General features: G+C 44.4%; 2 protein-coding genes and 1 long non-coding RNA gene across 4 annotated transcripts in view; 2 read left to right on the top strand and 1 right to left on the bottom strand.

Annotated features, from left to right (window-relative positions):
- BLTP2 (bridge-like lipid transfer protein family member 2) overlaps positions 1-1,249 on the top strand; it is a 29,392-nt gene extending 28,143 nt beyond the window's left edge. Inside the window, exons 37-39 of the mRNA XM_055319375.1 lie at positions 92-193; positions 499-633; positions 1,042-1,249. Of these exons, the coding sequence (XP_055175350.1) occupies positions 92-193; positions 499-633; positions 1,042-1,224 (420 nt within the window). The 3' untranslated portion in view covers positions 1,225-1,249. The remainder of the gene's footprint in view (positions 1-91; positions 194-498; positions 634-1,041) is intronic.
- The window catches only part of LOC129505998 (uncharacterized), a 31,086-nt gene extending 16,852 nt beyond the window's left edge, over positions 1-14,234 (bottom strand). For both annotated transcript variants that reach the window (XR_008663652.1, XR_008663653.1), the window contains exons 1-2: positions 13,490-14,234; positions 12,955-13,028 (exon numbers count right to left, since the gene is read on the bottom strand). This is a non-coding gene — a long non-coding RNA (uncharacterized LOC129505998). The remainder of the gene's footprint in view (positions 1-12,954; positions 13,029-13,489) is intronic.
- Positions 2,253-7,914, top strand: RSKR (ribosomal protein S6 kinase related). Its single transcript, XM_055319393.1, has 12 exons — positions 2,253-2,309; positions 2,703-2,936; positions 3,028-3,111; positions 3,225-3,293; positions 3,651-3,720; positions 3,959-4,063; positions 4,239-4,279; positions 4,552-4,579; positions 4,691-4,780; positions 4,865-4,953; positions 5,079-5,189; positions 5,625-7,914. Exons 1-12 carry the CDS (start codon positions 2,253-2,255, stop codon positions 5,844-5,846), a joined length of 1,200 nt encoding a protein of 399 aa, XP_055175368.1. The 3' UTR covers positions 5,847-7,914.
- Positions 14,235-14,332: the final 98 nt, after the last annotated feature.

Below are 14,332 nucleotides of genomic sequence, written 5' to 3'. Positions count from 1 at the left end.
GGGATGTCTTCAGTCTTTTCCAGGGATGAAAGGAGATGGAGACATCTCCTGATGGTTTCAGGGACTCACACTCCTTTCCTGCCTCTCTTAGCACCCTGTGGATGATATTGACAAGATGAAAGAGCGAGCTGCCATGAACAACTCCTTCATCTACATAAAGATTCCACAGGTTCCTCTGTGTGTCAGCTACAAGGTCTGTTCCTCCCTAGTACTTTCTAGAACAGGGTGGGAAGGGAGCCAGATAAGATCAGAGATTAAAGTTAGGCATGGACAATCTAGTTTGTGAAGTTGGTCTATGGGTGGTAATCTGCTATTCCCTCTGCTGCCTTCAGGAGTCAGTACCATTACAGGATGAGGTAAGGGGAATCAGTATCTGTAAATTGCTGCTGTAGGAAAGTACTAGACTTCCGACTCAAGTACTAGCTTGAACTAAAAATGGCAGCTAATGTATCTCTTCATTCTTCTTTTCTCTGTCCTCTTCCCCTCCTTCTCTTGCAGGGTGAGAAAAACAGTGTGGATTGGGGTGACCTTAACCTGGTGCTGCCCTGTCTGGAGTACCATAACAACACATGGACATGGCTAGACTTTGCCATGGCTGTCAAGAGGGACAGCCGCAAAGCCCTAGTTGCCCAGGTATCCCGGCAGAATTCATGGCTCTTTGGTTAGCAGGGGCTGGCAAACAGATCCTGTGCTCAGGAGCATTTCATTGTAGGACATATGTAGGACAAGCAGCCTTGGGAATGGGCGGGTGAATGAAGTGAGATGCCCTCTCCATGACTTTGGTCAGATGACTAAATTAAATGTTTACTGAGTGTTTCATATATGTTAACTACTGTTGATTTTTAGGAAACTGAGGGCTGATGCAACTTCAGGTTCAGAATGGGTTCTAATTAGACTGTAAGCTTCTTAACAGCAGAGATAATTTTATAATTTGAATTGCCCCATGTGTCTTCATGTAAGCTTAATAAATCTTTATTGATTTGGTTCACATTGATTTATTCTGCTTATCCCACTAACGCTTCCCTTCTCCTAACTTATCAGGTAATCAAAGAGAAGCTAAGGCTGAAGCCTGCAACAGGGTCTGAGGTCCGAGGAAAGCTAGAAACTAAATCAGACCTCAACATGCAGCAGCAAGAAGAGGAGGAGAAAGCCCGGCTCCTCATCGGTTTAAGTGTGGGCAACAAGAACCCTGGCAAGAAGTCCATCTTTGGCAGGCGCAAGTGATCCAGCATCCAAGAGTGGCTGCAGTACAGGATCTGACTCTGGCTCAGGCCCCAGGGACTTGTGGGGTGGGAGGCGTCTCCCTTCACCTATCAGGATTTGGTGGGGGGCGGGTTGGGAGACCACGGGGTACTGTGGAGAGAGGCACTGCTCTTTTAACAGCTGGCCTGTTCCCTGCAGAATACGGTGGATAATAATGCTGAGTTCTACCTCACACTGATCAGCAGGCCAAGGGCCAGAGGCATCAAGAGAGCAAGACCCAGGGAATGGGCCCAGGATCAGGATCTGGTTCCCTTGGGGGCAACTGAAAGGGTGGGAGGGACAGTTCTGATCAAGTGTGATAAATTTTTATAGACCTATATATAAATACATACATATATATTTCTAAGTGTAACTGCTCTCCCTCTGTGCTGGAAACTTGAAGGGAGGAGCTGATCTGTTCCTCATTTCACCGCCTTGTATGAGAGGTATTAGGGTTCTGGGGGGAAATCAGCCCCTTTTCAATCTGTGCCAAGTTCACTTGGGAAGATGGCAATAGGTGCCAGGGCTGGCCATGGGTCCCCTTGGGGTATGTCCTGGAGAATGGAAAGAAAAAGCGAAAAATATATTTAAAGTTGTTTTTGTTTTTTTTTTTTTTGTTTTGTTTTATTTTTTTGGTGTGTTAAGTGCATATGGGTTCAACCTGTGTCCGTCCCTCCCCATCAACCCAAGACATATCCTTTAGCTGTTACTCTGAGGATGGCCTCTTCCCTCCTGTGAAACTATATCATGGATACTTCCCAGCTCTGGTTTGACGCTGGCCCCCTAATAGGTCTCTGCACATTTTAGTGCTGGCTATGAGCCTATTCATAACTGGGGTGGGGGTGGGGGATAGGATTTGAGGATAAGAGTGGGGTTAGGCTGCAGCAATTTGCATCTCTAGTCATGAACAGCAAGGAAGAGGCGGGGCTCATGTGTAATGTAGCATAAGGGGAGGAATTGCTTATGTAACAGCAGATTTAGCAGGAGAAGAGAGGAAGCAGAGGCTTTGAATGGGAACAGTGAGCTGTCGGCAGGGGCAACATGCCCCGGTGGCTGCTTCTCATAAGGTAGGCTGTGGGGCTCTGGCAGCCTATTTAGGGGAGGTGAAGGGGCATGGGCTTAAGGCCTAGGAACTGACTGGTGCGGAGAATGTTAGTGATGCCCATAGTGGAGGTGGAACAGGAGGCTATGCTGTGAAAATATCCCAACCCCATAGTAAGAGGCACAGGCTGAATTTCTGATGCCTCAAAGGGAAAGTGTCCAAATACTGCTTTCCTACAGGATTTGAATCATATCCAGGAAATCTAGGCCTTGGCCTAAAGCAAGAGCAATAGCAAATTTGCCTGGTGCTCAAAAACATATCTCTAAGATTGGGATTTGAGGGTATACCTTCTAAGATGGGCAGAACTTGTAATGCCTCAAGGGCAGAGGTTTAGAGTGGCTCCCTTGGTTCTTAGCAGGGTGGCAACATCCAGGGTGCCTGGGTCCGAGGCTGGAAGAGCCTCTGGTCAGGTGTGGGGACTACCAGGTCAGGTCTGGAAAAGTTGTGGGGACTACGGAGACACCAGGAACCCCCGGAGCCGGCCCCATTGCTAATAGAGAAGTCTCTGTCTGAGTGGCCAGTGCCTCAGTTCGTCAACCTTTTTCTGCCGGAGTTTCCCATTAGGCCCCTGAGGGGGCATCACCAGCTGAAGGTAGGTCAGTCCCTGGAAGGGGTATCAGTCTTGGGGGGGAGATATCTAGAAGTGGCTAGAGTTTCAACAGCCCTACTCCATTTCTCTACAGATTTTAGGCCTTGTGGCTAAAGGCTCCTTTGGAACAGTCCTCAAAGTGCTAGATTGTGGCCAGAAAGCAGTATTTGCAGTGAAGGTAGGGATCCAGGTACTCTTCCACATCATTCTCTAGTCCCTGCCTCCAATCTTGATTTTAGAAAGGTATGGTGAGCATAACCTATAGGAGTCATCACTCCTCTCCTTTTATAGGTGGTGCCTAAGGTAAAGGTCCTACAGAGGGACATCCTGAGGCAATGCAAAGAGGAAGTTAGCATCCAGGTATGCACAGAGCCCAGGAATGGATCCTAGGAAGAACTAAACCGCAGGTGGAGAAAGCACCTTTCCGGTCCAACTGTCCTGCTCTTCCTGGTTCTGTCCCCTCCCTCTGCTTCAACCAAAGTAGATCCTGGGAATAGTAGTTATCAGTTAATTCTAGGTCCTTCCATGTCCAGTGTGTCCCTCCAGCATGTCTTAGGTGTTTCTCAGTATCCTGCTGGTTTTGGGATTTAGTTCACCTGAACCAAGAGGTGGGGCAGCAGCTCCTTTTCTGCACAACTAGGTAAATCCTGACTTCTTGGCCGCCTTGATCCCCAATGACCTTTTTCCTCCGTAACTTCCTGTTTTCTTCATTCCTAGCGACAGATCAAGCATCCTTTTGTACACAGTTTGGGGGACAGCTGGCAGGGAAAACGGCACCTCTTCATTAGTGAGTGACTGGTTTCTCCTCATTCCCAAGAGTCCTTCTGTTGTACTCTCCACCTGAGATTACCCATCCCTTTGGCTTGTTCTCCCTTTGCACTGTTTTCCTTCTCAAAGCACTTTTCTCTCTCAAAGGGAGAAGGAACAATAGGTGGCATGAGTTTGGGCAAGAGGCCTAAAATAAAATGCTTTGAGCCCAGACACAGTAACCCTCTAATATTGCCTAGACTTCTGGTACTTTGCAGTGTGCAGCTACTGCAGTACAGATCTGTACTCCCTCTGGTCCTCTGTTGGCTGCTTTGCTGAGGCTTCCATCCGCCTCTTTGCTGCTGAACTGGTTCTGGTGCTGTGTAAGTGAAACAGGAATGGTAATGGAAATGAGGGAAGAATTAAGAGGGAGGGGCATAGAGAACTGATATTAACCCTGGAGGTCAAAGAACAAGGATAAGAATGCGATGGGAACTATTAGGGAATCTGGAAACATAGAAGAGCTTTAGCACACCCCATACTTGCTGTCATCCACAGGTTACCTCCATGACTTGGGCATTATCCATCGAGATGTGAAGGTAGAGTTATGTGCTTTTTTTCTTTATCTAAAGTGGGGCCTCAGTAAGAAGTTTCAACAGATCTAAGTAGGCGGGGGGGGGGGGGGGGGAGCTGAGAACAGTTGACCTTAGGGCCCTCATAAGCCACTAAGGATTTGGGCAAGGGCCATCAAAGTATAGGCTTGAATGCTGAATAGGGCATCTTTCTCAGCTGGGAGGTAGGTATACATGATGAAAGAGGGTTGAAAGGAAGAGGATGACTGACTAATAACTTCTCACCTGTGATTTTTCAGATGGAGAATATCCTTCTGGATGAACAAGGTAAGTCCTTTTCTTTTCCTAGCCCCAGAATGAGAGGTACCCTCAGTTTGGGAATAAGTCATGGCTGATAAGGGGAGGAACAGAGTGGTGCTGTTGCCTTATCTTTCACAGGCCATCTGAAACTGACAGATTTTGGTCTGTCTCGCCACCTACCCCAGGGAGCCCGAGCCTATACTATTTGTGGCACTCTTCAGTACATGGGTGAGAGAGGGGCTAAAGCTGGTGGGTAAGCATTGGTTGGAGGATAGCCAATTGATACCAGTGACAACTGTCCTTCAAATCTAGCCCCAGAGGTGCTGAGTGGAGGGCCTTACAACCATGCTGCTGATTGGTGGTCCCTGGGTGTCTTGCTTTTCTCTCTGGCAACTGGGAAGGTGAGAGAATGGTAGGGATGTCGGGCAAAGAGAGAGGCTTTTCCCTGTAGTGGGAAGAAGACCTTAGGAAATCTTGCCTTATTCCTGCCAAGCAGTGATACGTGCCCCCCCCCCCCTTAACTCAGTTCCCAGTGGCTGCAGAGAGAGATCATGTGGCCATGTTGGCAAGTGTGACCTACTATGATTCTGAGATCCCATCTTCTCTTAACCAGGGGCTCTCACTCCTGCTCCATGAGGTAAGGGTGAACACAGTTTTCCTTCTTGGCTACCAAACCATTCATTCTCTCCTTCCCTATTGCTGAAGTGATATTTCCCCATTCCTCTAATAATCTGGATGGGGTGGGGGTGTGTTCCATTTTGATCAAGTACTACCCTCACCACTTACCCTCTAAACAGCACTTCAGATTTGACTTCTGAGTTCCTCATCCTTCAAGTATCCTCCCCATCCATAACAGATCACTTCCGAAAGAAGGCGAGTGTCACTCCTACCAGTCAATACAGCACCTTTTTATTCCCACCTTTGCCCCCAAATTAGTCTGGTTCTCTCTCTTTCAAATCCTTTTTTGGATTCTTCTTCCTGCCCTCCACAGCTCTGTGAACTTCTTCTCCAGTTTTCTGTTTAGCCCCCTTCCCATTCCAGTCCCTCATCCTTCATTTCTATTTGCCTTCAGCTCTTATGCCAGAATCCCCTCCATCGACTACGTTACTTGCATCACTTCCAGGTCCACCCTTTCTTTCGGGGTGTGGCCTTTGACCCAGAGCTCCTACGGAAGCAGCCAATGAACTTTGTCATGGAGACACAAGCTACTCAGCCCACTCCATCGGAATCCATGCTTTTCAAGGATTTTGACTGTAACCTGGAGTCCTTCCTGAACCATCCCAGCCTTGCTTGAGCCCCTCTACTGTAGATTGGGGCCCATCTGGGAACCTGAGGATTTCTCCATTGCCAACTTAGTATGACTACTTTAATGATCCAGTTACCATTCTGTTCTACTTATTGGACCAGAGTTCAAATCTTGGACATTCTGCTATTGGCAGCCACAATGGCCCTATCCCTCCCCACCCTCTAATACAACCCAGCTCTCTTTTTTTAGTATATGTGCTGCCGAAGCGAGCACAACAACCCAGCTCTCAATTCAACATCTCAGAGTGTTGACCTTTTCCTTTGCTTCATTTCTCCAGTGCTCATACCCTGAAGCTTTCAGTCAGAGGCTTATTCTACTTTTCCCTTTCCAAGTTTCTCTGCCATATTTCCTTTCTTTATTTTTCTTTATATAGGGGAGGGGTAAAGGGAGACCAAGAATCTTAAGCAGGCTCCATGCCCAGCTCAGAGCCAAGAACTTGGGGCTCATCTCACAACCCTGAGATTATGACCTAAGATGAAATCAGGAGTCATATGCTTAACTGACTGAGGCACCCAGGTGCCCCTGCCATATTTCTTTTTTTTTTTAATTTCTTTTTTTAAGGATTTTATTTATTCATAAGAGACACAGAGAGAGAGAGAGAGAGGCAGAGACACAGGCAAAGGGAGAAGCAGGCTCCACGCAGGGAGCCCAATGTAGGACTCGATCCTTGGACTCCAGGATCACACCCTGGGCTGAAGGCAGGTGCTAAACCGCTGAGCCACCCAGGGATCCCCACATTTCCTTTCTTGAGCAATAATGATACTTCATGGGGTCTCAAGGTGCTATTTATGTGTTTAATAGGCTTGTTGGAAACAGTATGAATGTTTTTCAAACGTCTCAAAAGCTGGCATTTTAACCCCTAAATATGCATTTTAACCCCTCTCTCTCTGTCTCTCTCATGAATAAATAAATAAAATCTTAAAAAAAAAAAAGAACAAAGTTCTTAAATTGTTCATTTCCCTACAGAGCCTAGGATTCAGTTTCTTTTTTTTTCTTCTAAGATTGTATTTATTGGGCAGCCCTGGTGGCTCAGTAGTTTAGCGCCACCTTCAGCCCAGGGCCTGATCCTGGAGACCTGGGATCCTGGATCGGGCTCCCTGCATGGAGCCTGCTTCTCCCTCTGCCTCTCTCTCCTCTCTGTGTATTCTCATGAATAAATAAATAAAATCTTAAAAAAAAATTGTATCTATTTATTCATGAGAGAGGCAGAGACATAGGCAGAGGGAAAGGCAGGTTCCCTCCGGGAAGCCTGCTGTGGGACTCAATCCCAGGACCCTGGGATCATGACCTAAGCCAAATGAAGGTAGACGCTCAACCGCTGAGTCACCCGGGTGTCCCTAGGATTCAGTTTCTGATGGGCAAACCAAGAGATTAAGAGGCATGACATCAATCTTAAGATTTAAGGTTAGATGTATTTCAAAAACCTTTTCCTTTAGTAAGGAAAATCATCTGGACCTTACGTTTATATACATTTCTGGCCTTTAGGACTTTTCATTATTCTTTAACTTCTCAAAACCTTCATTTTTTAAAGAACAATTTATTTGTATTTAAGTAATCTCTATATCCAATGTGGGGCTCAAACTCGACCCAAGATCAAGAGTTTCATGCTTTTCTGAGCCAGCCAGGTGCCCCTCAAAATCTTCATTTTTATTATTTTTCAATTATATCTGATCTCTCTTTACAGACCAAAGAGAGTCTGGAAAGTACTCTGTATACTTGTGTTTATTAATTCTGTTCCCTGGATTAAGCCAGATTTTCCTTGTACATAGCTGGCATTTTATTGGCCTCTGCAAACTGCTTTTTCTGGATTGTACTTTGGCAATCTGTAGGAAAATCCCTATGAAATGTAATTAATTGCTGTGGATATTGTAAACGGTGTTCATCATTATAGTTCGTGGGATCCCTGGGTGGTGCAGTGGTTTAGCGCCTGCCTTTGGCCCAGGGCGGGATCCTGGAGACCCGGGATCGAATCCCACGTCGGGCTCCCTGAATGGAGCCTGCTTCTCCCTCTGCCTATGTCTTGCCTCTCTCTCTCTGTGTGTGACTATCATAAATAAATAAAAATTAAAAAAAAAATCATTATAGTTCGTAATGTTCTGTTTAATGATGCATGGGAGAAATTTCCTCTGGACCCAGCTGTGCTTTTCCTGAATTGCTGTTTGGTTTTACCTTAAAGACACTAAATAGTCAATAGACTGTATTTTTCTCTTCATATCAGTGCTAAACCAATTAGAGCCTAATTTGTGGTCCACTTCCATCAAGTGTTTAGGACTTCATGTTGAATGTTTTGTATGCTAGCCGCATTCTTGGTTCCATCTTCCTTTCCTACCTTTATTTTCTTTTTTCTGTTTTAATCTTTTTTCTTACTATATTATTATCTCCGTCTTTGTAAGCCTTTTTGGAGCGAGGTTGGGATATAAATGAATAAGTGTAATGTTAATGCTTTTGATTATCTCATTTCTCTTTAGACCCTTTTTTAGCTTTACTACATTTTTTTTAAGTTGTAGCGAACATACTGCATATTGGATAAAAGCCCTAAATACTAGAAATAGGAACTAATGGTTTCTAAAGTAGTTAAGAGTATTAGGTGCCTGGATCCACCACTATCTCAGAGTATTTACACAAGTTATTTTAACTTCTCTGGATTTTAGTTTTCCCATTCTGTATATAGAATGAAGGGGTTATAATCACTGGTTCTTGATTGTTGGGGGATGGGCTTCAGAGTTCTGTGATGCTTTTTCAAAGGGCAAATGTAGATAATTTTATGGTACTGTGTGTCTGGTCCAGTGTTTTGTTTTTTTAAAAAAGATTTTATTTATTCATGAGAGACACAGAGAGGGAGGCAGAGGGGAGAAGCAGGCTCCTCAAGGGGAGCCCGATGCGGGACTTGATCCCAGGACCCCGGGATCACGCCCTGAGCCAAAGGCAGACGCTCAACCACTGAGCCACCCAGGTGTCCTGTGGTCCAGTATTAATTAATGTTCAGGTCACTTAACATATAGCTTCTTTGGTCACAGCAGCATATTGGTTTAAGGTCTTTCGGACATGGTGACATGTCACTAAGATCCCTTTCTTAGGTAATATTAGGTAGCTTTGAGACCATAGTCATATAAGTGTAGTTTGAATAATTTATCACATGTGGACATTTTTTAATGTATTCTGTTCAATCAGTGGGGCACTATAGCAGTTATTCAGGGTAGAATGGAGGAGGTGATAGAAAATCAAAGTTTCAAAAAGTATAATTTGAAAAAGCACTGTCTTCACCCCCAGTTTTGATATGCTCATCCCTGAAAGGCATTCTTTCCTGCCGTCCTCCACCTGTTTAGAATCACTAACCTATAAATATAATACCTTTTACTTATCCACATGAAATTCACTTAAAAAATATTTTTATATACAACCTGATATCATTTAAGTCTAACTCTATGCTTTGATTTTTCATTACCTAGAAAAAATCAAATATACCTATCAGTATGGATATTTTAAGCTATATCCCTTCTATATTTTCTAAGAATGTAAGATTATTCTTAACACCAATCCTTATATTCTTCTAGAAAACTATCTTTGTAGTTCTACTCGTTGTTTTTTACCTCTAAGTTTCTTCACCATATATTGATCTGTTCATTGATTTAACAAATTGGTAATCACAGTTCCTTACTTAGTTACTTCTTTACATAGAGTCTTCAATGTAAAAATCTTGAAGCTTTTTCAAAATAAAATCATAGGGCAGCCCCAATGGCTCAGCGTTTTAGCGCTGCCTTCAGTCCAGGGCCTGATCCTGGAGACCTGGGATCAACTCCCACATCAGGCTACCTGCATGGAGCCTGCTTCTCCCTCTGCCTGTGTCTCTGCCTCTTTCTCTCTCTCTGTCTCTCATGAATAAATAAATAAAATCTTAAAAAACAAAATAAAATCATATTCACTGCATTATTAACTCCTGTTACGAGCTGAATTATGTCTCCCCTGCACTCCCCCTCCCTGCATTCATACTTTGAAGTCCTAACCCCCAGTACTTCAGAATGGGACTGTATTTGAAGATAGTCTTAAAGACATAATTAAGTTAAAGTGAGGTCATGTGGGTTGGCCCTAATCCAATGATTGATGTCCTTATAAAGAAGAAATTAGGACACAGACACACACTGAGGGAAGACCAAGTGAAGATAGAGGGAGATGACAGCTATCTACAAGCCAGTGGGAAAGGCCTCAGAAGAAACCAACTCTGCTGACACCTTGATCTCAGACTTCTAGTTCCAGAATTATGAGAAAATAAATTTCTGTTGAGTCTCTGGTACTTTGTTATATAGCAACCCTATCAAATACAACTGCTGTGATGAGTTCTAATAGATAAATCAGGAATGATTATTTACAAAAAAAAAAAAAAAAAAAAAACAACATGCTACCTTCTTCCCTATAGTTCTGAGAACATCATTATTTCCATAAAGTTTTGCTGGTTTATGGAGCCCACTGATTAGCAGCTGTCACACTGCCTCCTTTGTTCAGTACTCCCATCATACACATCATATACACATACATAGTAGCAGGGCTACTAATTCCAGTTTCATTCTTGAATTCACATAGAACTGCCTGGTGTGTACTTCACAGAGCTGCTGATTTGGGTTGTTTATTTAGATTTTTACAAAATAAGTAATCTCTAATCCTAAAATTTTTTTTTCTAATCCTAAAATTAAAAACTACAAGTGTTGGGGTACCTGGCTGGCTCAGTCGGTAGAGCATGTGAATCTTGATCTTGGGATTTTAAGTCTGAGTCCCATGTTAAGCACAGAGATTAATTAAAAATAAAGTAAAACTACAAGGGTTTAAAAATATTTGGACCCCTACTTCATATCATATATAAAACTTAATTCCATATACATTAATGATTTTTTAAAATATTTATTTATTCATGAGAGACACAGAGAGAGAGAGGCAGAGACACAGGCAGAGGGAGAAGCAGGCTCTATGCAGGGAGCCCGACGTGGGACTCGATCCACGGTCTCCAGGATCACATCCTGGGCTGCAGGTGGCGCTAAACCGCTGCGCCACCGGGGCTGCCCTACATTAAGGATTTAAATGTGATTGTCAAAACATTTAAAAGTTTTAGAAGAACATTTGAGAGATTAAACCTACAATCAAGGGATGGGGGAGATAACTACACCAAAACAGAAAATGAAAACACTATAAAAGAAAAGCATATTTACATAAAAATCTGGAAAATAGGGCAGCCCCGGTGGCGCAGCGGTTTAGTGCCGCCTGCAGCCCAGGGCCTGATCCTGGAGACCGTGGATCGAGTCCCACGTCGGGCTCCCTGCATGGAGCCTGCTTCTCCCTCTGCCTGTGTCTCTGCCTCTCTCTGTGTCTCTAGGAATAAATAAAATCTTAAAAAAAAATCTGGAAAATGAATGACTCGATCAAGATGCTCTTAAACAACTCCACCACATAAAAGTCCTATATGTACGGCCAAAGATACTATTAATAAAGTCAATGGACAAAAGCAGATTTTAAAAAATTCGTAATGTGATGACATCACACAAACTCTTGCAAATTAGAACAGACATAACCTATTTTTTAAAAAGGGCAAGGAATATGAAGTGATGAATCATTTATTTTTTTATTCATAGAGATGCAGAGAGAAAGAGAGAGAGGCAGAGACACAGGCAGAGGGAGAAGCAGGCTCCATTCAGAGGGCCTGACGTGGGACTCGATCCAGGGTCTCCAGATCACGCCCTGGGCCGCAGGCGGCGCTAAACCGCTGCGCCACCCGGGCTGCCCTGAAGTGATGAATCAATTACATCTATATCGTTGACACAGAAGGGTCTATGCTAGGCACATCTGGCTGGCTCAGTTTGTAGAGCATGCCACTCATGATCCTGGGGTTGTGAATTCAAGCCCCATGTTGGGAGGGAGTAGAGTTCACATTAAAAAAAAAAAAAAAAAAAGAAGGCTCTATATAAGACATTGAATGAGGGGGGAAAATGCAGAAGTATAAGAAATGGTGTAATTTTTGTAAAGACCTCAAGACTTTCTTCCCTTTCATGTGTGTCACAGAGAATGAAAAAATGGGAAAGAGAAGTACAAGTGGGGAAAAAAGAAGACCTGGCCCTCAATCCCAGAGACCCCATTCTACATATTAATTTTAGGGGAGAAAATGTGTGTATAAAATAGACATACAGAACCTGTGTATGTGTATGCATATGTTTTTACAAAGGTGTACACACTATTGATTACCTCAGGCAGGTAGAATGGAGGGGGGGGGGCTTTGCCTTTAAAACATGCTTGCATTGCATTGTTTCACTTGCTATAACAGGCATCGATTATTTTTATAATTTGAAAACCACCAAATTTGGGATGCCTGGGTGGCTCAGTGGTTGAGCAAATGCCTTTGGGTCAGGGCATGATCCTGGAGCTCCAGGATTGAGTCCCACATCGGGCTCCCTGCATGGAGCCTGCTTCTACCTCTACTACCTCTACCTCTGCCTGTGTCTCTGCCTCTCTCTGAGTCTCTCATGAATAAATAAAATCTTAAAAAAAAAACCCACCAAGTTTTAAAAATTATGCAAAACAATACCAATATTCTGTTTATGTTACCTATTTATAATAGTATTTTCCCACTCATCTACTCTTCCATATCTGTCCTGATTTGCTGCTGGAAGCACCATATAGTTTTGGCTACTCACCTAGCTCTGACATACCACCTGCGACAAAGAATAAGCATTCCAATTCACACATTTCTATAATACAGGTTTTTATCGGGACACTTGGGTGGCTCAGCAGTTGAGCATCTATCTGCCTTCGGCTCGGGGCATGATCCTGGGGTTCCAGGATCGAGTCCCACGGCGGGCTCCCTGCGTGGAACCTGCTTCTCCCTCTGCCTGTGTCTCTGCCTCTCTCTCTCTCTGTGTCTCTCATGAATAAATAAATAAAATCTTTAAAAAAAAAATACAGGTTTTTACCAGTAGCACTTAGTTTTGTTTTGGTTCTTCTGCCACTTTCCACTCTTGTTTTATTTGTGAATCTTTTTGATCGACCAGAAGTACATAGACTTTGGGATTCCCTCTGCGAGTCTTGGGAAACCCCAGGCTCAAGTTTGTGTTTTTACCTTGTCTTTCTTCCAGTTTTCCATTCAAGCAACTGTTATCTGTAGGCTGGGACTGTCATGTTTCTAGAGCAGTGCTGTCCAATAGAAGTATAATATAAGCTCTGTAAGTCATTTAAATTTGCCAGTAGCCACATTAAAAACGTAAAAAGAAACAAGTGAAATTAACTTTAATGTATTTTACTTAACCCAATACATCTAAAATATAATTTCAACATGTAATCAATATTAAAAAATATTCTATATTCTTTTTTACATACAAAGTCTTCGAAACCCAGTTTGTATTTTACACCTATAACACATCACAGTTTTGGACTAGCCACATTTGAAGTACTCAAAAATCACATGTGGCTAGTGGCTATGCTATCAGACCACAGGGTTCTACGGGAGCTCATGCCTACAGTTCATGACAGATTATAGTCCTTCCTCCTTGTATGATTTCCTTTTCCAACTTCATTAAGACTTCAGAGTGTAAATAAGGTACAGTGAGTGTCGCAATGAACACACTTTATCACAGACTCTAACTCTGAATACTTACCGTTAGGCTGTTTCCAACAATCAATTCCACCTTCCATGGCTAGATTTTCCACGGAGGGGATTCAAGCCGACCGAAGAATATAGTCCTATAGTTGGTGGCGTGGAGGGTTGAAATCTCGACTCTGCCATTTACTACCGGCGGGACATTGGGCCAATTGTATTAGGGCTTAGGTTCTGGTCTGCAAAAGGGTGGTATTTATACCACCTACTTCATAGGTCCTTAGGAGGGTTCAAGGAGTTAATATAGAGAAAGCATTTGGAACAGTGCCAGGTACATAATAAATGTTCAATACTTGCTAGCTGTCGTTCCCGTAAACTTGTAGCAGGCCCTGAGGTAAGTCCCAGGGAAACACGTGACAGTCCGAAGAGCCTACATTCCAGCTCAAGGCCACCTCAGGCCACCCCGACACAGGGCCTACGCGCGGACCCACCTGGCCTCGTTCGTTACAGGACTTTCCATCACTTCTCCCTTCCGCGCACCCCAAGGCTCTTTCCGGTCAAGGCTAAGGCGCCAGGTAACTAAGGCAAACCCGAGGAGAGGCCTCCTCAGGCCAGGCAACCGAGACAACTTTTCTGACAGGGTGTGAGGGTGGCCCCACTGGAAGCGGGAGGTAGCTGACTCTCCAGCTGTCTGGGTACCCGCGCCGAGGTGAGGCCGCAAAGCCGGCCTGGGCCGGGGTGCGCTTCCAGCCCCCCAGCCGGCTCCTGCGCTGCGAGTGCTGTTGGTGGGTGTCCGTCCAGCGAGCGAGCGCGCGCCGACCGCCGGCCGGTGGGGGCGTGGCCTGCCCTAGCCCCGCCCCCGCCCGCCGGGCTCGAGCCCGGAGCGGACCGCCAGGCCGACGCG

This window comes from Nyctereutes procyonoides, unplaced genomic scaffold (assembly GCF_905146905.1).
Source record: "Nyctereutes procyonoides isolate TBG_1078 unplaced genomic scaffold, NYPRO_anot_genome, whole genome shotgun sequence".
NCBI classification, from domain to species: Eukaryota; Metazoa; Chordata; class Mammalia; order Carnivora; family Canidae; genus Nyctereutes; species Nyctereutes procyonoides.
The sequence above is the reverse complement of the archived record's forward strand: the minus strand, read 5'-3'. Positions and strand labels throughout refer to the sequence as shown.